Raw genomic sequence first — 27,853 nt, forward strand, 5'->3', positions numbered from 1 at the left:
CAGCTCACCCCAACTGCTTTGAATAAATCTGGGTCACCACAGGAACTGGGGAGCAGTTTGGGCCTCACAAGAGGGCCACCTGCTCAGGCTGCATCTCACAGAGCTGCCCCCAGGGCAAGCCCCCTCTGTGCTTCCTTGTCGTCCTTTATTTTCCAACTGAGGACACCCCCCCACACACACACTCATGGCAGAGAACAGCTGAGCCAGGAGGAGCTGAAGAAAACAGCTTTTTATTTGTTACTATAAGAACCAATTACAGAATCAACGTTTAAAAAATGGACAAAAGGTCTTTATTTCTGAGAATTGGCGTACAAAAGGCGGAGGGGACGAGGGGAGGGGAGGAGAGTGAGCAGGGGCTGGGTTTGATGCCAGCTTAGGGGCCTCAAACTATTGAGCAAAGTCCGGACACCGGACAGGACGAGAAACCCCCAATTAGGAAAAAGAAAGAAAAGAATAGACATGGCAGTGCACGCCCCCCGCCCCCAACCAGGTGTCTGTTTACTCTTCCCCTCCCCTGTCCCCTTTCACAAAGGGAGGCAACATTTTTAAAAAATTAAAAAACCCTCCCCCTAAAACTGTCCAAGACAGCTGTGGGTCCTGTCCCCCACGAGGCCAGTCCACCCTGGGCCAATCCTGCATCCACCTTCCATCACCAGGCCGCAGAAGCAAGGGAAGGAGACAAGCCCTGAAGTGGTGACACCAGAGGGCGCCCAATCCCTCCAGGGACACACTAGCTCCCTCCTTCCCTCCCTCCCTCCCTCGGACCCTAAAGAGAAGGGAACTTGGGTGAACTGGGCACCCATCCTCTAGCTTTCAGCCCCTCCCTTCCCCAGTTCAGTCCTCCAGGACAATGGGCTCACTGGTGCTGGCAGGGTGTGAGGGTGCAGGCAGAGCGCCTGGGGGCCTCACTGCCATCAGCGGTGGCTTCACCTTCAGGGGCAAGTTGGGCCTGCGGGCAGCTCGCCGCATCTCCAGGTGAGTCAGAGCTTTCCGAAGGGCCCTGGCCCGGAAGAGAAGAGGGGAATCCAGAAGGCTAAGACCCCGGGCTGCAACCCCACATTCCACACCGCAATTCCTCCAGCCATTCCTTGCTGGCACCCCTAGCCTGCACCCAGTCTCCCTGTTGCCGGCCCAGCTCTACACTCCTATTTCCCATGCCACCAACCTGGTTGCCAACTTCTCAGCCCGCTCCCATGGCGGGCTCCCTACCTGGCATCTTTTTTTTTTTTTTTTTTTTTTAAGCAAAGGTGGAAATAATTTATTGAAGAACAAGTACAGACTCCCGCGTGGGGAGGGGGACAGAATCTCACAGCACAGACTCCCACGTGGGAGGGGGAAAGAGTCCCCCTTACCTGGTGTCTTTTGTGGCCACAAACACCACAGGATTGGGGGCATCGGCGGGGTTTAGTTTCTGACGCTTGGCTGCTGGCTGGGAGCTCGAGCGAATCCCTGAAGCCAGAGGCCTTCCGTTGGCAGAGAAGGGAACCCCTGCCATCTGGAAAAGAGGGGCAGCACAGTGAGGGCTCTCTCAGACCCGGCCATAAATCAAAGCCCCCTCAGCGCGGCCCGCTCCGCCTCACTCACAGCCTCATAGGCCCGTTTCACCATGATGCCGCCCAGGCCCCGGCTCTGCGTCAGCTGGTTTCGGTTGATCGGTGTCTTGGTACCCCGAGGTGTTTTTGGTTTCAGAGGTGCCTGGGCCACTGCGAGGTAAAAACAAACAAACAAACAAACAAAACTTAAATAACGTGCATACTTTCTTTTCTCTATGCAGGTCCCTGGGCATCCCGAGAGCAGTGATGGGGGAGGGTCTGGCAAGCAATTACCATACAGTTGACCCTTAAACAATGTGGAGATTAGGGGCACTGACCCCCACACAGTAAAAAATCCCCAGACAGCTTTTTCTTAAAATATATTTTTATTGATTTCAGAGAGGAAGGGAGAGGGAGAGAGAGATAGAAACATCAGTGAGAGAGACTCATTGATCGGCTGCCTCCTGCACGCTCCCCACTGGGGTCTGAGCTCACAACCTGGGCATGTGCCCTTGACCAAAATTGAACCCGAGACCCTTCAGTCCACCGGCTAGGGCACCCATATAGCTTTTGACTCCCCAAAAACTTAACCCGTATTTCAAAAGTCACACAGGAGTGTGACCCTGTCAAATCAGTGTGGTCATATTGGATGGCTCATGAGAAAATATTATTAACCTACAAGAGCAGTTCGTTACGACTAAACCTCTAAGGCCTGAATGGGAAAGAAAACAGCAAGGGGAGAGGAGGTTTCGACAGTGAAAGGACTGAGAGCCTAACACCAGCCTAACTGGTTCCCCTTCCGGTACCCACCCCGGACCCAGTCTGGTTCCCCGTCACATACCCAGATCTTTGACGATAGTCGCCAGGGGCAGCCGCACCAGAGGGTGAATCTTCAATGGAGTCTTGGCGGCCTTGGGCAGTCGGATGGAGCCTGGAGAGAAGGTGGAAGCTTCTGAAGGGGCTGATCTTTCAGGCCTTTCCTGGGCCAGGGGCCATGTCTGCATCATAAACCCCTGTGCCTACTGTCCCCACTGTCACTGCACATCCAGACACTGGCCTCTGGCCAGCACCCCTAACCGCCACCAGCCAGCACTCCTGCTTACACTCTGCCTTGATGGCGTTGGCATTGATAGGGGCATAGGGTCGCCGAGCAGCCCTCCTGGGCTGTAACAGGTCCCTGCACATGCGTCTGGCAAGACGGGTCAGCTTCGTGGTCTGGAGCAGGAATGTTTGCCTGTTCTTGGCCAGCAGCTTGGCCCGGTTGGCGCTGGTCGTATAGGGGGAGAGGCTTTGGGCTTCAGGTCTGGACAAATGACCCCTCGAGTGTGGCTCCTGGAAGAACGCAGGCAAACACAGATGGATACCGAGGCTCCGGGTCTTCCTTTCTCTGAAGAGGGCCATTCAGTCCTGCCCTCCTGGCTCCTACACCACCTTGCCCTGCCCTCCCCAACACATCGAGCCATCCCATCTACGGAGCTGGGTGTTCTGGCCTTCACCTAAGTTCACACCAATATGCTACTCTCCTCCCTTTCCTGCCCCCATCCGTCCTTACTGTTGTGCCCCGAGCAGCCCCCTCCAGCTGGGTCGGGGTCTTCAGTCCCCCGTACTTCTTCCAGTAGATCCAGCAGGAAGCACAGAGGCGGCACTGCATGTTGGGCGGGCCCCAGGCGTACCACTGAGCAGACTGTGTGGCTGAAAGAGCAGAGGAGGTGGAGGTCGGGTGGGGGAGGGCACGCCACTTGAGCCCTCGGGTTCTTGGGTCGGGGCAGACCTCTCCCCACCCCCAGCATCCCTGGCCCTCCCTGGCACTCACTGTGGCAGCTCTCGCAAGTCAGGCCCTTCTGGAATCCTGCCCCATTCATGCCAGGTTTTGAGCCCACAGAGATGATCTGGTTGGGATTTGGTTTGGTGCTAACAGGGGCAGGAAGGGGGAGAAAAGAAAAGAATTCAAGGAAAACAATGTTTCCACCTTGTCTCTATAATAATGTGGCCCTGCCTCCTGCCCAGCCCTCTCCGCTGAGGACAGCCGCCACTCACTAGGTGGGGATGTAGACCTGTTTCAGTTTGCTGTCTGCTTCCGCGGCCTTCAGTCTCTTCTGCAGGAAGGGAGGACAGATAAGGGTCAGAGAGCATCTCAGCAGGAGGCCTCCAGCCCGCCTCCGGCCCAGGCCGTACCTGCTGAATGTAGCGGTCTGTGGTTTTCCACATGTAATAGAACTGGACGATGCTGGCCAGGGACTTCCAGGGCAGCTAAGGGGGGCAGAGGGAACAAGGGTGAGCTCGCATCTGGCCCCAGGTCCTGGTGCCCTCACCTGCCTCCCCGAGCCCCACCCACTTACAAAGTCCTGGCGAATGTCGTTGAAGTCCTTCCCGTACTTCTCCAGGGCCTCCTCAAACAGCATGGCCTCGGAGGCGGACCACTCCTCCATCTCGTCCCGGCACAGCACGGGGCCCCCCTGGGGCACCAACGTCGACATGGCCTTGGCCAGGTCATAGCCGTTCCTCTGCAGTGTATCCATGGCGTGGAACTATGGGCGGGCAGGAAACAATGCTGATGACCGAGACCCTCAGCATGCTCTCCTGCTGCTTTCAACAGCCCCACTCACTCAGACACCCCCCTCCTGTCCCAGGCTCCGCAGTCGCCCCACCACCCACCCGCGCCTGCTCACCAGGGTGATATCCCGAGAGGCAGCTGCTGCACTCATGTGTAGGCTTGGCTGCCGGATGGAGCTGCTACAATCCAGGGCTCTCGCGAAGGTCCCCACCGCGCTGAGAGAGAAATCGAGACGTCAGGAGGGAAAGAAGCAAGCACAGCGGGCTGAGGACCTAAGCCAGTGAGAAAAAGAACAACACCCATGCCAAAACGAGAGCAACGTCCGTCTCTAGAAGGGGACGCCGAACTATGTTCACACCGCCCGGCCTTCTTCCCCATCCACCCACCCTCACCGGGCCACCACGAGGAACTGGTCGATCTGCCGGTCGGTGAGAGGGTTGTCTGGGTCCCAGACCTTCATCTCCATCTTCTGCTGGTTCCGGTTATCGGACTCTCCTGAGGAAAGGGCAGCGGCGTCATGAGGGAGAGAGAAGCAGGTGGCGGGAGGACCCCAGCAGGAGGTGAAGGCGAGGGTGCTGACGGATTCCATCAGGCCCCTCGACCCTCAGGCTTCTCTGCCCGCTGTGCCGTCCCTCCCAGCTCCGGAGCTGCGCTCCGTCAGGGCCGCAGCCCAGAGCAGGCAGACGTGCACGGCACACGGCCCAGACCCTGACGCCAGCTAAGCCAGCAGCCACACGCCTGTCCCGCCGCTCACCCTCGGCCAGGCGATCTGGGATCTCAGCTTGGTATTTGCACCCAACGCGGATCTCGCCCTGGTCGGCGAGCAGCGTCTTCTGCACGGGGTCGAACACCAGGGAGTAGAAGAAGCAGTCCTAGAGGGGCAGAGGGGGGAGGGGGAGAGGGGAGGGGAGCGGGCAGCAGTCCTCAGGGCAGGGCCATGTCCGCAGAGTCCCCAGAACACGTGCCTGGCAGCCTGCGCCGCCTCACAGTCCTCCTTTCCTCCTGCCTCCTGGGGAAGTACCCACTCCCCCTTCTCCCAACACCCCCTTCTCACCTCCTTTTCCAGATACTGGCTCAAGATATCTGTCTCATTCAGGAGGGTCACACTGCATTTCCCACTACGAGAGAGGTCAGAGACTCTGGGTGAGCACCTTATTCCAGGGTCCCCCGCACACCACCTCCTCTCCGTCCCCTAAAGAAGGGCTGCTGGCCAGGGGCCCGGCTGTCCGTACCGGATGTGGGTGGCTGGCAGGGACTCAAACTGCCGAGAAAGAAAAAGCTCCCGGTGCTTCAGCTGGTGTCGCTGCTGCTCCGACACCCCCGGCTGCTTTGACTCCTCTTCAAACTCCCCTGGGAGAGGGCGAGGACACCGAGTCAGAACCCATCCAGGAAGACGCCACCTGGGCAGGCTAGCCCCGACGACAGGCCCTGTCTCGGCGGGTTTCTCACACCCCAGGCCTCTGCCTTCCATACCCTCACCCGCCAGCTCCCCATCACCAGTGCTCCTAGGGAAGAGCTGCTGGGGACAAAAGCGCCACCGAAGTACATCCCACACCAGGTGCGTGCTCAGACGCCACGCATCAGGCCCGAATCCGCCCACCGGGTCAGCAAGACCGTCAGCTTGTCTCTTTCTCGCTAACCCCGCCTGAGGTCCAGAAAGGAGTGAGATGAAAAAGCATCGCCCAGGTTACATCTCACACTTCCTCTTTTCAGATTTCAGGAGACTCTGCTCTCAAACACCACATGCAATCCTCACCACCCCTCTCTGTCCACGTGGGTAAGTCTGTTCGCGGGGCTTTCAAGGGCAGTACCTCTCACCCCAGTGCCAACCCCTTCCTCCAAGGAGCTGCCCGGCCTGGGGCCTGGGTGCCAGCCCAGCGGGAGGGGGCAGAGGAGCCACAGGCCCGGATGCAGGGGCATTGTTCCCAACCACAGGGAGAAGGTGGGGGGTGCAGCAGGCTCCACCCCTCGCCTGTGAGCTCCGGAAACCCTGTGCTAAGGGAAGGGGGACCACACCCCCCTACACCCCTTCTGATTGGACAAGGCCAAGGTCAGCCCCTGCCAGATGGAGCTGGAAACCCCAGAAGGCCAGAGACCTTGTTAGGCCCAGCTCCTCTGTAACCCCTTCATGCCCAAAGCAGCCTGGAATATGGAAAATAACTTAGGAAGGAGGAACAAGAGGGGAAAGAAAGCCAAAGCAGGAAAGAAGGAAAGAACACTGAGAGACATCATGTTTTTTGAAAGAAGACGAAAGCATACAGAGGAGGACTTGGAGGAAACGGTGTAAAGTGGAGTGAGGGGGGAGCAGGAGATGAGAAAGAGGGAAAGTGCATGAAAACTTCCTTTGCTTCTTACAGTCCCTTCCCTGTGTCCTTACCACCTCGTGGCCACAAAACAAGCCTGCTCCCCTAGAATGCAGGCTTCAACACCAGCTCCTCTTCCTCACCTTGACCTTGGTCACCGGCCTTTGACCCAACAGAGCCAAACTGCCCCCGAAGAGTCCTGCTTCTCCAAAGCTCCTCCTCACCCCCCGTGTACACACCATCATCTCAAAACAACAAGTAAGTAGAACTACCATCCCTCTAACACATGCCATCCACACGCACACTCTAACACACACCATCCACATGCACACTCTAACACACACCACCCACACGCACACTCCCACACGGGCCGCCGCCTGGCTCTCCTTACCGCGGTCTCACCACCCTGCTTCCAACCCCAACGTGTGAAGACAGGCCTCCCTCCACAGACCAGGCACTTCCCGCCCCCAAACTCGCACCCCGCCTGGGGCGTGCTACCAGGAGAAACACCTGCAAGGGCATGCCCAGGCCTCCGACCGAGGGGGGCGGGGGGGGGGGGGCGCGGACACTCACGGGCATTGCTGTCGGCCAGGCTGTTGAGGCTGCTGGATATGTCCCTCCGCCGGAAGAGGCACACCACCTTGGCCTCCACGTTTCCATTCGCAGTCTAAGAGGGGAAGGGCCGGGGACCCGTCAGTGACAAGCGGAAAGGCACCGACCAACAGCTGTCAGTAAGTTTCTGAGGGACGTGGCAAAACCTCAGAAATTATAAATAAGGGCACCCGGTTAAGGACAGACCTCCCAACCCCTTTCCTCCGCCCCCAGGAGAGAGTCGAGTACATTTCCCACGAAGCTCTCAACAGCCTTTCCCGAACACACAAACGAATGAATGAATATGAATGGGTCCTGGGGCCGGGCCCGCTCCCTCGCCGGCACTGCAGTTAGAGACCTCAGCAGGCGGAGGCCCTGTGGGGGGCGGGCGGGGGGCTGCTCCGCTCACCTTGTTGAGCTCTTCAATCCGTCTCACCAGGTAGGGATTGCTGGAGGAGTTCTCAAAATAGACGTAATCTGCGGGAGGGGGAGGGGAGAGCGGGGGAGATCAGAGGAGGAGCACGGGGGGGGGGTGGGGGGGAGGGTAAGACAGGCCTGGGGGGAGGGGCAGGAGGTAAGGGTCCTGGTAGACAGGACCCTGGAAAGTGGAAGTGGGGAGACTAAGAGGAAATAAGCGATGGCCCCCCACCCCGAGCACCTAGTTCCAAAATCAGATCTTTCGCTCAAAAGTGAGCCTTAAGTTAGAAAGAAGCGGGGGCCTGGCCTCGAGTCCCAACTCGGCGATGGGGCTGCAGCCCCGTCTCTAGCGCGGGGCCAAGTGGCAAAGCGACCGCCCCGGCCCCTCGCGCCCCTGCCGGCTTGTCAGCTCCCGCGGGACCCCTTTCCCCCGAGCCCGCTCCCCGACGGGGGGCCCCGACGCGGCCGAGCTGCTGCCGGGCTGCCCCAGCCTCGGGGAGCCTCCGGGAACCTCGGGTCCCGCAGCCTAGCCGACCCGCACCCCGCTCCCCGTTCCGGTTCCGGTCCGCGCTCGGGACCACGCCGCCCGGGCCGAGCCTCTCGGGTCCCGACTCCCACCTCTCCCGCCCGGGGCCCCGCAGCCCCTGCCCGATACTCACCCCCCACCCGGTACATGTTGGCCGCCATGGCCGTTCCCGCCGCCGCCTCCGGCCGCACAAAGGGCCCGGGAGGCTCGGGGGAGAGGGCTCGGGCCGAGGCGCAGGCCGGGCGCGGAGCTGGCGCCGCGCGGAAGTCTCGGTCGGGCACGCGCAGCCGGCACCGCCGCCGCTTCAGCCGTCGCAGCTCATCTCCGCCCGCAGCGCCGCGCCGCCGCCACCACCGCTCACGCCGGACGCCGAGGCCCGCGCCGTCGCTCGGCTTCTTCCGGCACGAGCTCGGCTGCGGCGGCTCGGAGCCGGTTCGGGCCCCTGTCCTCGCGGAGCCGCTCCAGACGTTGGGCCCGCGGCCTCGGGCTTCGCCTCCTTCCCGAGCGCCTTCGGCCGACGGGAGAACAAGGCGGGCGCTCGGCTGGGGTCGGAGAGCGAGACCCCGGCGCTCGGCCACTTCCGGAAGCCGCTCGGCTGTCTCCGGCCCGCCGCGGCCCGCGCTCGGTTATTTCCGTTGCGGCCCCGCCCCGCCCCGCCCCCGGGGGCGGCCAGGAGCCGGCTGAACCCCCGCCCGGCCACGCCCACCGCCCCGCCCGCCGCCGGGCGCTGCGCGGGGTTATTTGCGAGCGGCTTTGCCTGTCGTTTGCACGAGTGGCCCGCGCTCTCCCGCCCTCCCCGCGCTCCCCAGCCCCACCCCCTCCTGGCCCGGCGGCACCCCGCCGAGCCCCACAAAAGCACCGGGAGGCGACTTTGCTTTTGGTTTATTGCCCCTCAGCAGGCAGCGGGGATCGGGGCCCAGGCTGGGGCTGCCCGGCTCAGCCAGCGGGTCTGTACAGTGTGTGCTGGGGTGCTGGTCGCCCCCTCCCGGGGAATGCGCGATTGGGAATGTCTCCAAGTCGAGGAAGAGGTCGGCCCCGAGTCCTGGGGCGGAGCCGAGCGGCAGGGCCCGTGGGTCCCGTTCCGCAGCTGTCAGACGTCAAGAGACGAGGCCGGGGACAGAGAGGGGGTTCGAGAGGGCGTGGCGGGCGCCGGCCCCGAGCCCCCGGCGCCCAGCACTCGCCACTGGAAGATGCTAGCGTCCTTGCCGCCCAGCGAGATGAGGTGCGAGTCGTTGTGAGTGAACCGGACGCTGGTCACGTGGCTGCCGTGGCCGCCGTACACGAGGCTGGGCGCCTGGGTGGGGGGAGGTGGAGTTGCGGAGGCTGCGAGGCCGCGGGCCGGCCCTCCGCCCCGGGCCCGGCCTCACCTTGGCGCGCGCGCACGGGTACTGGAAGAGGTGCACTTTGCAGAAGTCGTCGGCCACGGCCACCACGCGCTCGTTGTGGGAGCGGCAGAGGGAGTTGATGTCCGTGCCATCCGAGCCGTCTGGCCACACGCCTGACAGCACAGCGGCTGCTCAGCCCGGCCTCCTCCCCGCCGCCGCCCACAGCCCGGAGCCTCCCGCTCCGGGTGCTCCGCCGGCCGGGCCGCCCACCGGCCACGTTCCAGGCAATCCTGCCCGGGGAGCGCCGGGGCCTCCGGGCCGGGTCTGCTGGCTGCTGGACACCCACCCCTGGACGCCGCCCAGCATTCCCGGCCCGGGGCAGGCTCCGCAGCCCTGCGCCCCCGCTCACCGTACACGTGGAAGCCTAGCACGCAGGTGTAGGTGGCCCACTCCCGGTCTCGGCTGTCATAACGATTCCTCTCCAGCTTGCAGCCTGCAGCCACGTTCCCTGGGGAGAGGGCGCCCACCCAGCTCAGCCCTCACCCGGCCCTCGGCGGGGAAGAGGCCGGGAAGGCCAGGCTGGAAAGGCTGACGGGAGGCCGGGGCATGGGATCTGGTCGCCGCAGCAGCCCTCAGCCCAGGGCAAAACCCAGCCCCCGCGCCTCCTGCTCTGCAGGGCTCTCCCCAGCCCCTCCTCCCCAGATGCGCAGTCCCCCACACCTGCCCTGAGCAGCTTTTCCCAAACAGTCTTTTCTTAGTACATTTTTCAACTCCCTCAACTCCTCGTGGGAAAAAGATGGTATAAAACTGTGTGTGTGGTTTTTTCCAAATCAGTTACTCCTTTGTGTATAATTCCAACTCCAACCCCATCTGCACGTCCCCACGTGACAGCCCCTCCTCCTGGAGCTCCCCACATATCCTCCACACCCTCCGAACCAGGAGCCCACACACACACACACACACAGAGCGCACCCCAATGGCCCTCTCCCCATGCCCACCCTATTGCCACTCACAGTAAAGGATCTCATAGTCCCCAGAATTGGACATGATGAACTTCCCATCCTTGGACCAGTCAAGGTGAGTAATAAAGCTGGAGTGACCCTGGGAGCAAGGGTCAAGAGACTGAAAATGGAGCCCCGTTCCCCATCCCCTAACCCCCCCCAAGTGCATCGGGCCCTTTGAGGAGTTTCCCTGCTATGGCAATGCCCCACCCGCCACCCCAGCTTTCTTACCACACATCGGCCAACGCGGCTGGACTTGGCTCCATCACTGGAAACACTATAGATGTAGATCATGTTGTCATGGGAACCAATGGCCAGGTGCAACCCATCTACAAAGACAGTCACTCAGAGAGGGCAGGGCCAGGGCCAGGTCTGGGTCCGGGGCCGGGGGGGGGGGGGGGGGGGGATGGGCTCCCACCTGGGCTGTACCGAACCACTGAGAGCTGCTCATTGCCATCGGTGACGTCGGACACGATCTCTCTGGTCTCCGTATCCAGAACCAGCCACCTGGAAGGGAGGGGTCGGGAAGCAGGTGTGAGGATACCGTCCTGGGCAGCACGCTGACAAGCTGGAGAGACTCCAAGACACGCAGAGAAAAGCTCTGAGGCAGGCGGAAGGCCCCGCTGCATTCTTTTTTCCCCTTTTCTTTTTCTTGTTAATCCTCACCGGAGGATATTTTCCCGTTGTTTTCAGAGAATGGAAGGGAAGGGGAGGACGGGGTGGGGGTGGGGGGGCATCAATGTGAGAGAGACACATCGATCGGTTGCCTCCTGAATGCACCGAAACAGGATGGGGCCGGGGATCGAACCTGCAACCCAAGTACATGCCCGTGACTGGGAATCGAACCCGTGACCCTCAGGTGCACAGGCGATGCTCTAACCACTGAGCCACGCCGGCCAGGGCCCCACTGCATTCTTACACTGGGCAATGGGAAGGGGCCATGGGCGGACAAGAGCTGAGGGGCTTCTGATGCTGTCGTCGGAGCCAGGAGAAGGGCTGGACTACAAGGGTCACTCTTCTGTTTGCCTCCCCTCTGCCCTCCCCTCTCCGCAGCTTCCCTCTGCTGAGCGGCCACCTCCTCCAAGCCGGGCGGCGGGGGAAAGTGCGGGGGAGGGTGCGATGGCGGTGCCCCCAGCGACGGGAGCCCAGGCCGCAGGGAGAAGCACTGAGGACCAGGAAGGTGCAGTCGGGGCCTGGAGCTGCCAGTGATCACGCTGCTTCACGCACACGCACACGCACACGCCATCACCAGGAACCCTTCCTGTCCCCCCTGCTTCCCCGGGCTCCCTCTCACCTCCCCGTGTTCAGTCCCACAGCCACCACCGCCCCGCTGGGGTGGAAGTCAGCACAGAGGCCGGTCTCCTGGGAGGGGAGAGAGGGGAATTCAAGAAGACAGACGCTTGTCATCCCCAGGAGGGGCGGGAAGGACAGGACGGCAGGCCCGGCGTGCAGGCAGAGCCTAACGAGGTGATACTCAGAATGCTGAGCCACCAGGGCTGAGAGCTGGGCCTGAGAGGAGCCGTCCGTCGCTGGGTGGGCAGGGGAAGAGGTGGGGGCAGGGGAAGAGGTGGGGGGGGGGGGGTCCTGGAGGCAGCAGCACAGAAGAAGAACATTTAGTAGCCATTCCAGTACAAACCTGCTGCCTCCAGGGAGCAGGAGGAAAGGGGGTACGGAGGAAGGCGTGGGGGCCCCAGGAGTCATGGGGGCGGCACGGGGGACCGGGCTCTACCTTGAGGTCGATGCTCCAGGCCAGCGCGTGGGCCGCCCCATCCCACAGGCAGAGCTGGCGGTCATGGCCGCAGGTGAGGAAGCGGTTCTGGAAGGGGTGCGTGCACAGCCCCCAGAGCTCGTCCGTGTGGCCCTGCCGCAGAGCATGCGCCATGGTCACCTCTGCCCTCCCAGCAGCTCTGCCCTCCCCCCCCCGCAGCCCTCGGCCCCCCAACCTGGATCACGGGGGAGAAGCCCTGGGCCAGATCTCCTCGCAGCAGCGCGTTCTTCGTGGTCCCCACCAGCAGCTCGGAGCCCAGCCCCTCCGCGATGGCCCGCACGGCCCCGAAGTGTTCAGGAATCTGCAGTGGGGGCAGGAAGTCAGGGGGCACTGCCACTCCTCTGCCCCCTCCCTCCCTCCCCCCCAGCCCAGCCCTCACCTCAGCTTCCTGGAGGGCCACCAAACCAGGCCCCCACTGTACCAGCCGCCGGTCCCGCCCGCCACCACTCAGCACAGTCCCGTCCCGCCGAAGACACAGGGCAAAGATGGAACCTTCATGGGCGTGGGCCTGAGCCACAATCCCATAGGTCTCTGTTGGCAAAGTCCGTGGGTCAGGCTCTTGGGGTGCAGGGGAGTGGGGAAGGGAGCAGGAACTCCCAGCTGCCTAGTGCCTACTGGTTACCATCTCTGACTGGGGCTATTATTCCTCCCAGTTTACAGACTAGACCACTGAGACTCAAAGAGCTGAAGTCCCTTCCTAAGGCCAGACCATTAGTGGCAACACTGGGATTTGAACCCAGGACCTGGCAGGCCCCAAAGCCCCAGCCCTTTACTCTCTGCCACGCTGCACCTACCTTTCTAGACGGTCCCCCCAGAGAACTCTCAACTCCCACAGTAAAAAAAAAAAAAAAAGGGGGGGGGCAACCCTCTTCTCTGTTCCCATAAACCCTCTAGGGGCTAGACTTCCCAGATGCCACCCCAGCCGCATACCTTTGGCTCCGCCCCTGCCCGGGGTCTTGGCGTCTGAGAGGCTCCGCCCCCAGGTGAGAATGTTCCCCTCGGAGTCCCCAGTGAGGATGTCTCCCTCCGGGAGGAACACGAAGCAAGGGATAAACTTGGGTTTCTTGTATTTCTAGGGGAGAGGGGAGGTCAAAGGGCAAAGGCCAAAAGTCACGGGACCGCTAGGAGCTGGGTGGCACTGGGTCTCCAGGCCTCAGACCACTACTTCCATCTCCACTCTGCCCTCCCCACCACCCTGCACCCATCCACACCTCACCCCAAAGACACCCTGTTTCCGCGTGAGGGTCCCATTCCCAGGAACCCCCACGGCGCCACTCCAGTTCCAGAAGTGGACGTGGGACTTCCCGCTGGTGACGATGCAGCTGCTGTCGCGAGGGCTGAAGCCGACAGCCAGGACTGAGTCATTCGTGCTCTGAAGAGAAGACAGTGGATTCAGCCACCCCCAGCCCTGAGCACCCTCATTCCCCTTGACTCTCTTCCTCTGCATCCTGACCGTGGGTCTGCAGAGGTCCAGAAACCCCGGGGTACCCTCCTTCCACACCCTGGGCCCCGAAGAGCAACTACTGATTAGTCCCCCGCCTGCCTGACATGGTCTCCTGAGAGGTCAGACTTCCGCAGTCCCCACTCCTCAGCCTCACAGAGGCGGGCGGCTGGCCCCGGCGACAGCCGGAAAGGAAGTGACAGACGGTAAGCCTGGACTCCCGGGCCCACCACTCCCACCTCCCAGCCGGCGGCGCCTGCAGGCCACGGGGGCCCCCCACCTTGATCTCGGCCAGCTTTGTGCCGCGGCTGCAGTCCCACACGGACAGCATGTGCTCGTTGGAATCATCCACCACGCAGAGAAAAGCACCCTGATCCTGAGGGTGGGGACACGCGGGAGGGGCCGAGTGAGGACCAGAGGTCTGGGAGTTCACGGTCACTAGGCAACACACACCATCACAGGTTGGGAGGGAAGGAGAAGGGGACACACGTCCCTCTCTCAGGAGAACCGGCCGGGCGAGGCTCAGGCAGGCCAGGATGTCTGAGACTTCCTGGTGAAGTGCAAGAAGGGGGTCCCCGGATAAGAAAGATGGGGGTCTAGAGGCTTCGGGCCAGCTCACCACCACTGAAAAGGCCAGGGCCCCCACGCCCCGCTCGAAGGCCCCCAGTCCGATCTCCTGCAGCTTCAGCAGCGTCTCCGAGTCCCACACGTGCACCACGGGCTGCAGGGGCTGCAGCGGGAGAAGGGGTCAGGCGTGGGGGGAGAGCTGGGCTAGAGGCTCGTCCTGCCGCCTGGGTTTGAGTCTGGCCTTACCTTTCCGTCCTTATCCACTCCGGCTGTCTGGCCCGAGGCCACACGAACACCATCAGGGTGGACGGCCAGGCTACGTGGGGGCGTGGAGGCTCTAAGGCAGGGGGCGGGTCTCTCAAGACCCCCCAGGCCGCCTCTCTAGGCCGGCGGAGCAGCAAGGCAACTCCTCTCTCCTGCTCCTCCGCACCCGCCCCGGCCCTCTGTCTGCCGAGCCCAGCACCCCCACGCCTAGAGCTGCCCACCCCCCGGCCCCAGGCCCCTCACCATCGCACGCAGTCCGTGTGGCCCCGGTAATGTCTCTGGCCGCCACCTCCAGGACCCCCTGGGCCTCCCCCAGGCCGGTACAGCACCACCACACAAGCGATAAAGTAGACCACCTCCCCAGAACGCAGCACAAAGAGATTAGAGCGGGAGTCACGACCCCGGTACCCATAACTGGAGTTGGGGATCGAGGTCAAGGAAAGGGTCAGATGGAGGGCAGGATGAGGAAGGGAGGAGAACAGAGCTTCTGGCTGGCAGTGCTACTGGCAGAGGATGGCAAGGGAGGATTCAGGGGGTCCCCCGTCCCTGCAGAGCCAGGAGGAAACCATAAACGGGGGGGTGGGGGTCCCAAGATGGGAAAGATGGTTCCCAGGGGCCTGGAGGGGGCAGGATACACCCAGTCAAGGCTGAGGGTCTCCGGGGGTGGGCCGCTGGGCAGCTCCTCAAGGCTGCGGATGCCAGATGGGATGTACATGGTAATTGGGCGGCCGCGAAGGAACATCTTCACTGAGATGCCTTCTACAGAGAAAAGGGGGGTGTCAACCACCACCCTGCAGCCCCCCTCCAGGGAAGCCAGAGCAGAACTCTCCCCACCAGACCTCACAGGTCGCCCCAAAGTAGCTCCTGGGGCTCTAGCCCAAACCCTAACTCTTTCAGCCAAATTCTTCCAGACGCTTCTGTACTTACCCAAATTGTAGTTGCTCCTCCGAGATCCCGAACCCCCAGGGCCGGAGAGGGGGTCTTTCCCCCCACGGCTGTTGGGAAGACAGAAAAGCAGAGGGATTGGGGTCGGGTCCCGAGATGTAGGCGCAAAGGGGCCGAGCACAGAGGGAGGCTACGCGAGGCCACAGTCACCCCTGCAGGCCCGGTCTGCATTGTGGGCGTCCAGGCCCTGGAGTAGCCGGGACTCCCGGCTCCACCTACGGCTGAGCGTGGGCACCGGGCCCTAAAGCTTGCAAGAGGCGATGCCGAGGGACAGGGAGGAGCCCTTTCCTCCAGACAGAAGGGAATCCAGAATGTTCCCCAGCCCTGCCCTTCGGGGCTCTGGGCAGTCAACAAGAAAGCCCTTATCTCTCAGGAGGAAAGTAACAGAATTCCAGAGATCACTGTCAGGAGATGATAATAAGGTGGTGATGCCTGTCAGAGAATGAAGGCGAGACCCAGGGAAGGGCTAGAATGAGCACTCCGATGTCCTGAGGCCTGTCCACACTGAGACAACTACGCTCAACCACTGGGATTTGCCTCTGCTCTCAAAGTCCAGCCTGGTAACCTGGAGAAAGGGGCAGGGCCGAAGCTCTGAGGAGAGTCCTCCATGAAGATCATGGAAGCTTCTGGAGAAGCCTCTTGGCATCTCAAGAGGTACATGGTGACAAGGAGGAAAGAGCAAGAAGCTAGAGTCAGGAGGAGTTGAGTTCGAGTCCTGCCTCTAGCTGTGTGACCCCAGGCAAATGACTTACCCTCTCTGAGCCTGCTCCTCACCTGGACAATGAACAGCATGAGACCACCTACCCCCCAAGGGTGCCGTGGGACTGAATGAGATGGAGGAGGTCGAGGACTTAGCACAGTGCTGGTTCCTTTCTTCCTGTTGGGCAATGAGGCCCCCCCACCCCACCCAGGGAAGCGAGTGAGGGACGAGGAAAGTCAAGAGCCTGGGCCTGGGGTGGGGCAGGTTGGGGAGCCTCGCCCACCTCTCTGTGCTCCCTGACCGCAATAACAGGTTGGCCGAGGACGCTGCCTTCCGGGAAAGTTTCTGCCGAGGCCGCTCCGAGGGGGACGAAGAGGAGTTCCTCCGCGCCCTGGTAGGAGCAGTGAGCCGGGAAGGTCATCCCCTCTAATCATGCTCCGCAGCCCTCTGCCCCCAGCCTCGGCCACAGGACACTCACGTGTCGGTGCACTGGGGGGGCTGGACGAGCCTGAGGATGCCCGGGGAGCCAGCGCCCCCAGGGGAGCCAGCGCCCCCAGGGGAGCCCGCGCCGCTGCTGCTGCTGCCCCCTCCTTCAGACTGGGTTCCACCGGGCTCTTCACTGCCCCCCTGAGGGGCGGGGGGCCCATTGCTCAGGCCGGGGGTCCCAGGGGATGCCTCCATCTCCAGCTCTGTCTCCGTCTGGGTGCCTCGGCTCACCAACGAGGGGCTGCACGAGGGCGGCAGTCCGGCGGGGGCTGCAGGGCTGCCGAGGGGACAGCGAATCAGCCTGAAGCCCGCTGGGGCCCCGGGAAGGAGGAGGAGGAGGGGTGGCGACATGCATACCTGGCCCTGGTCGGAGCTGTCAGGCCAGGATCCTGCAGGGAGCTGGGGGGGTCCTGCAGGGAGCTGGGGGGATCCTGCAGGGAGCTGGGGGGCGCCTGCAGCCGAAGCAGGCGAAGGGCTTCTGCCAGGGCTGCCTTGACCAGCTCCATCTCCTTCTCCTGCACCTGGAGCCGCCGGCTCAGGGACTGCAGGGCCTGCTGGGCAGGGCCCTCGCCTGGGAAAGGGGAAGGGGAAGGCGCGCTCAGAAGGTCCCGCCCGGGGGCGGCTGAGCGGGCTCTCTCCGGCCAGCTTTGCATCGGAGCAGCAGGGCTGCAGCCCCGGCTCCAGGCTGCCCGGAGGGGAGGAGACGGTGGCGGTGGCGGAGGACCGGGGCCTCCTTCTGGCGGCCGGCGAGGAAGCTGGCGCGGCGCCTTTCCTGCTGCCGTCCAGGCCTCCCTCCGCAAGGCAGGGCGGACCGGGAGCACGGGGGAGCGTGGAGCCCTGCCACGGGGCGTGGGAACCGCAGAGGGAGTCGCAGAACTGGGGAGGGCCCACGGGCCCACCCGGAGCAAGCTCAGTCTCCGGGGAAGGCGGGAAGCTGAGCGGGCAGCCCGGGGACAGCGGGGCAGTGAGGACCAGAGAGGAAATGCAGTGACAGGAGAGGGCATCGCGGAGACAGGCCGCAGGGGCGGTCCCGGGGAACCCGTTGGGGGCCAGAAGTAAAAAGACACGAAACACCAGCAGGAGAGGCCCAGGTAACGTGGGGACAGGGGAACCTCCAGGTGCCGGAGCAACGGGGGGTGGGGGTGGGGGTGGGGGAGGTAGGGTGACGCTGGGTAAGTCCGAAGGGACAGCAGCCGGGGCCCCAAGGACCCGGAGGGCGACCTGAGGGCCGTGGAGGATGCTCCAGCCCCGGGGCCGCGGAGCACGCGGGCGCCCCTGGACGGCCGTCGGGCACCAGCAGCGCCGGACCGGCCGGCCGGGCGCTCCGGGAAGGGGCTCGCCGCCCGCCCGCCCCGTACTCACCGGGCCCCCCGGCCCCATCCATCCGGCCCCCCGGGCTTGCTCCGAGCGGCGGCAGCGGAGGAGGCGTCTAAGCCGCGGGGGCCATGGCCCGGGAGAGGGGAAGGGGAAGCACCCTGGGGCGCGCGGGGCGCCGTGCCACCCCCTGGGGGCGCTGTCGGGCTCGGGGAAAGGGGCTGGAGGGGGCGGGGGCGCGGGCTCGGGCCCGCCGGGGCCTCGGGCTCTCCCGGGGCCGCGCTGGGCTCCCGGGGGTGGAGTGGCGGGGCCGTCGCGGGCCCCAGCGCCGCTGCACAAACAGGCGCCGGACGCGGAGCCGCCAGGAAGCGCGGGAGGGGGGGCGGGCCCAGGGGGGGGCCGGGCCGCCCGGTAACCCCTCCCTGTCCGGGCCCCGCGGCTCAGCAAGGGGCGGGGCCAACCCGCTGACCCCCCCCTGGCCCCCGCCTGGCCGCCGCTCTCGGGGCCCTTCCGGGATCTCCGCCCCCGGACTCCCTGGGGACTCGGAGGGCGCGTGGACCTCGAGGTCTCCGCCCCCAGCCCTCGGCCCCCAGCCCCCCGGGGCCCAGCGACCAGCCCCTCCCCCTTCCGGGAGGGGCCGGGGCGGGGCTTTCCCCCAGGGGCCAGGCCGAGGCATCCCGAATTGGCTGCGGCGGGGGACGGGGCGCCGGGCGATTAAGGCTGGGTGGGCGGGTTCCCAGGGTATTGGGGTCAGGGTGGCATTAGCCCCGCTCAAGCCGGGCTGGGCTGACTCAGCGTCTTGCCCGGACAACCCGTCCCTGCCAACCCGTCTCTTCCCGGGGCAGAGATGGGAGATGGCGCCCGTGCTGCCCCTGGCGCTGCCGCCGCAGCCCCGCATCCGCCTGGCGCAGGGGCTCTGGCTCCTCTCCTGGGGGCTGGCGCTGGCCGGGGGCCTCACGCTCCTGTGTAGCGGGCACCTCCTGGTCCAGCTGTTGCACCTTCGCACCTTCCTGGCTCCCTCCTGCCCGTTCGCTGCCCTGCCGCAGGTTGCCCTGGCCGCGGGAGCCGTGGCTCTGTGCACGGGACTGGCGGGCGCAGGAGCCAGCAGGGCCAGTTTGGACGCAGCGCGATACCCGCCCTGGCGAAGGGTCCTGGGCCCCCTGCTGGTGGCTGGCACCGCGGGGGGTGGCGGGCTGCTGGTCCTCTCTCTGGCGCTAGCCTTAGCTCTACCTGGAAGCCTGGACTCGGGGCTGGAGGAGGGCCTGGGCGCCGCCATGGCTCACTACAAGGACACAGAGGTGCCCGGACACTGCCATGCCAAGCGGCTGCTGGATGAGCTGCAGCTGAGGCACCACTGCTGCGGGCGCCATGGGTTCAAGGACTGGTTTGGGGTCCAGTGGGTCAGCAGCCGGTACCTGGATCCCAATGACCAGGATGTGGTTGAGTGAGTGACTCGCTTCTCTCCTCCTCCCACACCTCCTCCCTCCTTTAAAACCCCACCTCACCCAGACCGGCCACAAATAGAGCTGAGTGACTGAGAGAATGGGTGACAGCTCGGCCATGTACTAGCTGTGTGGCCCAGGGCACGTTAGCGAACTCTGGGCCCGTGTCCTCGTCTGTAGGATGGAGATGGTACTAGCATCTGCCTTACAGAATTGCTGTGAAGACAAATGCACTGTGCATGCCTGGCACGTAGGAAAGCAGTTAGAAATGTGTTCCTCTCATTTTTCCCTTCTCAACTCTATGCTTCAGCTTCTCCCCCAGGCCTCTATCTTCACACACCCTAACACCCTGCGCCTCCTTTTGCAGCCGGATCCAGAGCAATGTGGAAGGCCTGTATCTGATTGACGGAGTCCCTTTTTCCTGCTGCAACCCCCACTCACCCAGGCCTTGCCTGCAAGACCGGCTCTCAGACCCCCACGCCCACCCCCTCTTCGATCCCCGTCAGCCCAACCTAAACCTCTGGGCTCAAGGATGCCACAGGGTGCTGCTGGGGCACCTGCAGGGGTTGGCGAGCACGCTGGGCAGCGTGCTGGCTGTCACCTTCCTGCTGCAGGTGAGTCCGCAGTGTCTGAGGCCTCCCTCCACCTGGACCTCCTCACTGCCTCCAGCCCTGGGGCCCCGCGCCCGCTGGCCCTCACCGACCTCTTCCCCTTGCTTTCCCCAGACTCCCGTGCTCCTGGGCCTGCGGTACCTGCAGACGGCACTGGAGGGGCTCGGAGGAGTCATCGATGGGGAAGGGGAGACCCAGGGCTATCTCTTTCCCGGGGGGCTGAGACACAGGCTGAAAACAGCCTGGCTGCAGGGAGGGGCTGCCCACAGGCCAGCACCCGGGGAGGCCCCCCCAGAAGAGGCACCGCCTAGGGAGGACCCACCTGAGGCCTAGTGGCCTGGAGCTGGGGTTGGGGGTCGGGCAGAGGGGAGAAGGGGTGGAGAAGACAGGAAGCCTCACAACTCTTTTGCCAAGGCCCCTGGTGGGGAAGTTGGGGGGGGGGGGGTGTCCCTGAGATTAGAGTGGTTAAGAATAGTCAGCAAGCTGGACGGGGTAGGAGCAAAAACGAGGGGTCCGAGGGCCTAGCCCCTGTGGCCAGAACAACCCGGAAACAGAAATCCCAGCGTGGGGGGAAGGGCTGGAGACGCTGCCCCTGCAGACTAAGGAAGCTTCTGGACTGAAGCCGCTGGTCTCCTCCTCCGGGGGAGGGGGGGGGGGGTTCCTGAGAGAATGGCTTCTGTCTGAGAGAGAAGCATGAGGCCAGGGTTTTGACCCTGGTAAGAATCAGAATGCGAGAAACAGACGAATAAAACGGAAAAGACGAGAGGCCCCTCCAGGTTGAGATTTGTTTATTCTGGAGGTAGGAGGGGTCAGCATGCTCAGGTGGGGAGGGTCCAGCCCAGCTCCTCCAGCCCCAATAAGTTACCCAGTTACTCAGCTGCCCTCCCTCCTGAGTCCATCTGTCCTTCTGCTCCGCCCCAGACAGGGCTGACCCGGCTCAATACAAGGGCTGCTTGTCCCCAGCCTGTGGGCAGTGCCACATGGCAGGCTGGGGGAGGGGGAAGCAGCTGGGCTGAAATGGCAGAGGGGCCGCCCCTGGCTCTGAGGGGTCGGGACGTGGAGGACCGCACCCTGGCAGGCCAGGGGCCCGGCCCCACAGGTCTGTGCCGGGCGAAACGGTCGGGTGGGGCGTCCGTCACACCTCCACGGCGGGGTCTGAGCCGCGGCCCTGCCGCTGCAGCTGCTCCTCCTGCTTCATCTTGGGCTTCTCCGTCCGCGTGTGCCACACCAGGACCTGTCCGGGAGGACTCCCGTCAGAGCCGGCCCAGCCAGAGCCGGCCTCTGGGCCCTCAGGGTAGACCGGATTCTCCAACCCCCTCCACACACTGTGGGAGCCTCAGGCCTCTGAAACGGGGCCTTAACCCCTCAGCCTCTGTGGGCCATGCAGGTGCCCAGGACTCTGGGAGACAGAGAGGCAGGACCCCCCCTTTCCTTCTCTGGCTCCCGCTGCCCTTCAGGAGAGTAAGCGAGGTTGTAGCTGAGTTCCGGAGGGTCCCTCCTGCTCAAACACCTGCCCTGTGATCCTCACCCCACTTCTCCCATCCCGTCCACCCCAGAGCTGCGCGCCCACCTCCACCCTCTTACCCGGGTGCAGTTGGCAGCCCGTGGCTCCAGGTCCTTGGGGTCCACCAGGTGGCTCAGGAGGCTGCTCTCCAGGTGGCCCCGGGGAGCGGTTGCGTCAAACTGGGCATTGGGCTTAGCCAACAGCAAGGGCAGGGCCACGGCAAATCCCGCCATATCCACGGGGAAGGGCCGGTTGGGCTCCCACGCCGTGTGGAAGCCCACCACCCGGCCGTCCTGTACCCGCGGGCCCTCGAACCGCAGGCCGCCCACCAGCCCCACGGGCCACACGGAGACACCGCGGGTCCAGCGCATCTAACAGTCAGGAGACAAGAAACAGACAGGGAGTGGCCCAGGGGACAGGCAGCAGCAGGAAGGACCACTTGGGTCCTCTGTTCCATGTCCCCCCCCCCCCTCACCCAACAGCCTAGACTCAGCCACAGGGATGGCCAAGGCCACAGAGGAAGCGGGCCCAGGGCCCCTCCCCGGCCCCTCCCCCCGTGCTCACCTCCTCAAAGAGTTCCCGGCTGTAGGTGTTGTCATCATCGGCAAAGTACACAACCCCCCGGGTCCCCGGGGGCGGAGGGTCCTTCTCTCCCCCCACAGCGCCCCCTCCACTCCGCAGCCAGTCCAGAGCCCTGTTCCGTTGCTCTACACCTCGGGGCCGAACCCAGCCTGGCTCGCCCTCCCGGAGCCTCTGGGCCTTGGGGGTGAGGACCGCCAAGTGTGTGAAGAGGAGGCCAGAGGCAGCCAGCAGCCTGGAGACCAACGGGGTGGGGCCCTCCGCGTCCTCCACCAGCAGCCAGTGCAGCCGGGGCACCAGACTCAGCGTCTGGGACAGTCGCACCAGCTCGGCCTTCTGCACCAGCCTGGAGGGGGAGAGGCAGCAGCAGGGAGAGGGGCAGGCACAGCTTCTCCCGCCCCCCTTCTGGCCTCCCAGGGCCTCTCCCCAACTCCTTGTCTTGCCCGTCAACTTCACAGGGACACTCACCTGCCCTGCCCTCCCCCTCACGTCTGCCACCCCCTCAACCCTGGGAGACCTCAGGGAAGGAATCAGATCTGGGTTGGAATGCCAGGTTTGTAATTAGGTGCGACATCCGGGGAAAACGGCACACTCTCCCCAGTCTGTTTCCTTGGCTGTCACGTGGGAATAACAGGACTCTACAACAAGGTTGCTTTGAAGATTAAGTAAGACAATGATTTCCTAAAACACCGGTGGGACCAGGTTCTTTTCCTTCTGTGCTTGGGTTTCCAGGGACAGGGATCTAGGAGTCCCTTGACTCACTCCTCGCCAGGGGATGATGGTTTATCCGCGTTTAGACAAAGAACTGGGAAGTGGGGCCCAGCCCCTTCTAGGCTTCTTTCTCCTTCAGATCGGGGTGTGTGTGTGGAGGGGGAGAGGTTCTAGAGCCGCCCGTGCCTAGATGGCTCAACCATCTGATTCCAGGGAGCAATTAGCAGGCCCTTTGGCGGCAGATCCAAAACCACAGTTTCCCACTTGATCTGTATGAGTAATAGAGGCTACATTTTAATTAAAAACAAAAAAAGCACAGCACTTAGCCCTGCAACTTGTGGGTTCCATGCAATTCCTGGTCAGGGCACATGTCCAGGCTGCAGGCTCGATCCCCAGCAGCGGGCATGCAGGAGGCAGCCCATCGATGCTTTGCTTTCCCACTGATGTTTCTCCTCTCTCCCTCTCTCTCTCTCTCTCTAAAAATCAATTAAAAATCATTGTTTTTTAAAGTGCAGCCCTTAGCACAGTGCCTGGTAAGAGTAAACACGTTGTAAATAATATCTAATGCAACTATGTCTAGACCCTGGTAAAAACTGCCAGGCTAAGTCCTTCCCCCTTTTTTAAATAGTTTTAATTTTTTAAAAATCCTCTCCTAGGTTAAATTTTTTAAAAATATATATTTTATTGATTTTTTACAGAGAGGAAGGGAGAGGGATAGAGTTAGAAACATCGATGAGAGAGAAACATTGATCAGCTGCCTCCTGCAAACCCCCTACTGGGGATGTGCCCGCAACCAAGGTACATGCCCTTGACCAGAATCAAACCTGGGACTTTAAGTCCGCAGGCTGAGGCTCTATCCACTGAGCCAAACCGGTTAGGGCTAGGTTAAATTTTTATTGATTTTATAGAGAGAGGGAGAGGGAGAGAGAGACATACTAGTCGATGTGAGAAAGAAGTATCGCCCCCACAGGGGGCTATGTGCCCACTGGGAATCGAACCCGAGACCCTTCGGTGCCTGGGCTGACACTCCAACCAGCGGAGCCACACCGGCCAGGGCAGGACCAAGCCCTTGTCTACTTCAAGCTAGATAGGGGTTCTCAAACTTTCTCACCAAAGGATCCCTAAGGAGACAGAGTGCACTCCGTGGCAAGCTCCAAGTTTCTTTGAGATTATATTGTTCTATCTTTTTTTTTTAAATATATTTTTATTGATTTTTTACAGAGAGGAAGAGAGAGGGATAGAGAGCTAGAAACATCGATGAGAGAGAAACATCGATCAGCTGCCTCTTGCACAACCCCAACTGGGGATGTGCCCGCAACCAAGGTACATGCCCTCGACCGGAATCGAACCTGGGACCCTTCAGTCCGCAGGCCGACGCTCTATCCACTGAGCCAAACCGGTCTCGGCTATTGTTCTATCTTAACATTTCTCAGGGATTTTGTATTCTACTTCATCGTACACCCCTATCTCTTCGAGTAGAAAATAACCATTTTCCCCACACGTTTCTGAGTCAAGATGTGGTTCATTTCTCCTGTCATTTGGTATGCCCTAGTTTGAGGAACATGCCCTGGCCCAATGCCTCCCCCAAATCCTCTCCATCAACCCCAACCTCTTGGTCCATGCAAGCCTCTTGGGTGCACCAGAGCCCATACCTGGCATAGGTGGGGGTAACCACATAGATAGTAGGCAGGGCCTCAGGCTCAGGGGGCTGGGCAGGGGCAGGGGCCGGACGATGGAGATCCGCTTGCAGCTGGGAAATCCTCAGATCCTTCTGCCGGAGCTGCTCTGCCGCGGCCCGCAAGGGGGGGAGGCAGTCACATGGCTGGCCTGGTCCCGGGGAGCAGGGGAGGGGCAGAGAACGGAAGCATAGCACGTTCAGTCTCCCAAAGGCCCATCACACCGTTCCCTCTGGCCAGTGCAGGCATCGCCTTACAACTTCTCAGCCAGCCAGCCTTCTGCACCTCGGGGGTGGGGAACTCAGCCCCAGGCAGCATCCCCTCTCCAGCTGCAGTAAGTCCCATCTGTCCCAGTTTCCATTGGGATGCTGAGCTGATTATCTGCCTCCATCCCTTCTCCCGGTTGGTTCCAATGTTGCCTTCTGGAGTCATAAGGAAGTCTATCTCCCTAGCCCAGGCCAGTCTCAAATACCTGAGGGTCGGCAGTGGCCCCGTCTGGAAATCCCTTCGCTGGGTGACCTTTGACTCATTAAACTGATCGGTTCCATTACCGGCTGAGGATTTACTGAGTGCTCCTCCCGGGAGGCGCTGCCTTAGGGGCTGGGGATGCCCCGGGGAACAAGGCTGACGTGCTCCCTGGAGGAGGCGGCACTAAGCAAAGAACCCTGCACACTGTGACGGGGCCGTGAAGGCAGCAGACAGGTTAGAGCATGAGACAGAACCCAGAAAAAAGCAGCGAGGCGGCCAGGGAAGGCCTCTGGGCGGTGACCCCCGAGCGGGGACTGCAGGCTGCGAAGGCGGGAGGCACCGCAGGCGGAGGGACGGGCTAAGAGCTGGCAGAGCCGCGAGCGTGCGGGCTCCGTCACCCGTCACCCGGCCAGTGTGGCCGGGGCCGAGCGAGCGGGAGGGTGAGGACCGGGGTGACGGCGGCGGGGCCCTGCGGGGCCCTGCACGCCAGGACGGAGCCTGGATTCCCTCCGAGGGGCGGCGGGAGCCGGGTGCGTCCTAGCGCGGGGCCTGCGCGCGGCGGCCGCGGAGGGGGTGTCGCAGGGCCGCGCCGGGCGAAGGGGGTCCGCACCGGCTCCTCCCCAGGGCGGGGGGCACCCCGCCCCGCCCCGCTCACCGAGCTGCACCAGCGCGTAGAGGAGGCCGGCGATCGACACCAGGAAGTAGACGAGAAACACGTTCTTCAGCTTCAGCTTCATGGCCGAGCCGCCGCCGGCGACCGGGCAGGCGGGGTCCCGCCGGGACGGGGGGTCCCGCAGGGACAGGGGTCCCGCCCCCGCCGGACAGCCTGCAGGCCCCGCCCCTGCAGCGGCTCCGCCCCGCGGCCCGCCTTCCCCGCGCTCCCCTCGACCAGCTCCCGGGAACTGGGGCTGGGGAGCCGGCCCGCGCCCACATCCGGTCAGTCTGGAACACCCCCCCTCTCCCGGGTTCACTTCCGGTCCCGCCGCCTAGTTCTGGGAACCGCGGGCGTTGGTGACGTCACATCCGGCGTGCGGAGCGCTCCGCGCGGCTGTCAGAAGCCGGTGGGAGCACGTGGGCGGGACTTCGAGGCCTTCCCCTGGAACCGCCGCCCGTGCTGTGCGCCCGCCCGGGTTTTCTCCTCTCCCGCCACCCACCCGGCAGCGAACGCCGGCCCGGGAGTGATGGACACCCAGGGCTGGCCTGTGTTCTAGGTCCGCTCGTGTGATCCCCGCTGTGATCCTAGGAGACAGATGGTCTTGTCCCAATTCATGGATACGCAAGGAGGATTGACAAGTTATGTGTCAACGTAAGAAACGTTCAGGCCTGGCCGTAGCCGGTTTGGCTCAGTGGATAGAGCGTCGGCCTGCGGACTCAAGTCCCAGGTTCGATTCCGGTCAAGGGCATGTGCCTTGGTTGCGGGCACATCCCCAGTGGGGGGTGTGCAGGAGGCAGCCGATTGATATTTCTGTCTCATCCACGTCTCTAACTCTCTCTCCCTCTCCCTTCCCCTCTGTAAAAAATCAATAAAATATATATTTTTTAAAAAGAAACATTCCGGCCTGCAGAGAAGTTTTGTGAGTTGATTTGAGCCAAACTGTCCACAGTTGCCGGGAAGCAAAATTTCCATGAATTGAGAAAATGCTCCGGAGAATGGCAGTCTTGCATCTTATTTTATACATTACAGTCAGAAGAGAAGACATCGGGGGGTTACCTGAAACCTCCTGGTGATAGATCAGGGGGGCAGGAGAAAGCGAAATGAGGAAACCTTTGGGATTGAGTAAAAAGTAAAATGATAGACACATGCTTCTTTTACAGAGGTGGGTACAGGATAGTTAATAGTCAACAATTAACTCAATAACAATGAGGGGATTTGTGGTTTCCACTCTGGTTCAGTACCTGTGCTTTGAGGGTTGGGGGGGAAAGAAAATTACTTTGACATTCCAAAGGTATGTTTATCTAGATGCCAAAGACAACAGACAAGGCTTAATTAAGGTGAAAATGGAACTTGGTCAGGGACACGGCCTCCCACCATAATAAGCTGCTTTTAGTTAAAAAGTTTTCATTTCAGACCATCCTTTGTGATTATGTCAGGCCTCTGAGTTTGTAAGGCACCACACGGCCTTCCCTGAGCGAGCCGGGTTTAATATGTGGCCTCTTTCCGTCCATATATGTAATCGCCATTGTGCCATTTGCTACATCCTTTCTAGATACATGATTCCAGGTATCCTCTGACGCACCACATTTCTCGGGTGATGATGGGGGATTAATGGGGGATTAATGGGGGGAGGGGGGGCAGCGCGTTGGCAAGGCCGTGGGCTATCTCCCAGGTAATTGACTGAAATATTTCCTGAGTTGAGGAATTTCATAAACACATCCTCTAACTCCTGAAATGAAGCAGAGTTTTGCCACCCAAAATATGCCTTTTTGGGATATTATTTTAAGCTGATTATTTTTAAGAAATGACTCAAGCCCAGCCGGCATGGCTCAGTGGTTGAGCATCAACCTGTGAACCAGGAGATCAGGATATGATTCCGGGTCAGGGCACATGCCTGGGTTGCGGGCTCGATCCCTAGTGTGGGGCATGGTGCAGAAGGCAGCTGATCAGTGATTCGTTCTCTCTCATCATTGATGTTTCTCTCTCTCCCCCTCTCCCAAATCAATAGAAAAATATTTTTTAAAAATGACTCCAGCCCTAGCCGGTTTGGCTCAGTGGATAGAGCGTCAGCCTGTGGACTGAAGGGTCCCGGGTTCAATTCCGGTCAAGGGCACATGCCCGGGTTGTGGGCTTGATCCCCAGTGGGGGGCGTGCAGGAGGCAGCCGATCAATGATTCTCTCTCACCATTGATGTTTCTCTATCCCTCTCCCTTCCTCTCTGAAATCAATCAATAAATATATATATATTTTAAATGACTCCAGAAGAGCCTTTTACCTCCCCCTGACTTGCCTAAAGGAATTCAGAGACAGAAAAACCTGCTTAAAGAAAGGGAACTGTCACCTTAGGGTCATAAGAACTAAGAATGGCAAGTCTGTTAGACTCCCCTCTGCCTCCCATTGTTTCTGGGTGGCCAGGCAAGAATTTGCTTACCAAATGTTTGCTCCTCCCCATCCACCTGTGAATTGCCTGCAT

At 62.1% G+C, this 27,853-nt stretch overlaps 4 protein-coding genes across 5 annotated transcripts; 1 reads left to right on the forward strand and 3 right to left on the reverse strand.

Annotated features, from left to right (window-relative positions):
* Positions 1-214: 214 nt before the first annotated feature.
* MTA2 (metastasis associated 1 family member 2) lies at positions 215-8,532 on the reverse strand. The gene is made up of 18 exons (XM_079788225.1): positions 8,057-8,532; positions 7,390-7,457; positions 6,963-7,056; positions 5,319-5,436; positions 5,141-5,204; positions 4,841-4,958; positions 4,479-4,581; positions 4,202-4,301; positions 3,872-4,060; positions 3,708-3,782; positions 3,570-3,628; positions 3,346-3,443; positions 3,085-3,224; positions 2,636-2,864; positions 2,374-2,463; positions 1,585-1,703; positions 1,353-1,495; positions 215-1,000 (listed from the first exon to the last, which is right to left on the reverse strand). The coding sequence occupies exons 1-18, from the start codon at positions 8,082-8,084 to the stop codon at positions 835-837; spliced, it is 2,001 nt and encodes a 666-aa protein (XP_079644351.1). The 5' UTR covers positions 8,085-8,532; the 3' UTR covers positions 215-834.
* A 258-nt stretch (positions 8,533-8,790) lies between these two features.
* On the reverse strand, positions 8,791-18,261 carry EML3 (EMAP like 3). Of its 2 annotated transcripts, XM_079788223.1 has the most exons (22): positions 17,783-18,256; positions 16,778-16,991; positions 16,413-16,697; positions 16,218-16,325; positions 15,217-15,284; positions 14,925-15,048; positions 14,533-14,703; positions 14,272-14,341; positions 14,078-14,188; positions 13,739-13,834; positions 13,234-13,389; positions 12,948-13,089; positions 12,397-12,548; positions 12,193-12,318; positions 11,979-12,110; positions 11,544-11,611; positions 10,668-10,756; positions 10,481-10,578; positions 10,262-10,349; positions 9,658-9,756; positions 9,291-9,421; positions 8,791-9,217 (listed from the first exon to the last, which is right to left on the reverse strand). In XM_079788223.1, exons 1-22 carry the CDS (start codon positions 17,802-17,804, stop codon positions 9,014-9,016), a joined length of 2,754 nt encoding a protein of 917 aa, XP_079644349.1. In that variant the 5' UTR covers positions 17,805-18,256; the 3' UTR covers positions 8,791-9,013. The 2 variants fall into 2 exon arrangements, with proteins under 2 accessions (XP_079644349.1, XP_079644350.1); XM_079788224.1 differs by lacking the exon at positions 8,791-9,217 and having other exon boundaries at positions 10,481-10,526; positions 17,783-18,261.
* Positions 18,262-18,460: 199 nt separating this feature from the next.
* ROM1 (retinal outer segment membrane protein 1) lies at positions 18,461-20,126 on the forward strand. Its single transcript, XM_079788226.1, has 3 exons — positions 18,461-19,178; positions 19,544-19,790; positions 19,902-20,126. The coding sequence occupies exons 1-3, from the start codon at positions 18,589-18,591 to the stop codon at positions 20,118-20,120; spliced, it is 1,056 nt and encodes a 351-aa protein (XP_079644352.1). The 5' UTR covers positions 18,461-18,588; the 3' UTR covers positions 20,121-20,126.
* Positions 20,127-20,569: 443 nt separating this feature from the next.
* B3GAT3 (beta-1,3-glucuronyltransferase 3) lies at positions 20,570-25,673 on the reverse strand. The gene is made up of 5 exons (XM_079789020.1): positions 25,381-25,673; positions 24,234-24,408; positions 21,856-22,216; positions 21,372-21,662; positions 20,570-21,021 (listed from the first exon to the last, which is right to left on the reverse strand). Exons 1-5 carry the CDS (start codon positions 25,460-25,462, stop codon positions 20,923-20,925), a joined length of 1,008 nt encoding a protein of 335 aa, XP_079645146.1. The 5' UTR covers positions 25,463-25,673; the 3' UTR covers positions 20,570-20,922.
* Positions 25,674-27,853: the final 2,180 nt, after the last annotated feature.

This window comes from Cnephaeus nilssonii (genome assembly GCF_951640355.1).
Source record: "Cnephaeus nilssonii genome assembly, chromosome: 13".
NCBI lineage: Eukaryota > Metazoa > Chordata > Mammalia > Chiroptera > Vespertilionidae > Cnephaeus > Cnephaeus nilssonii.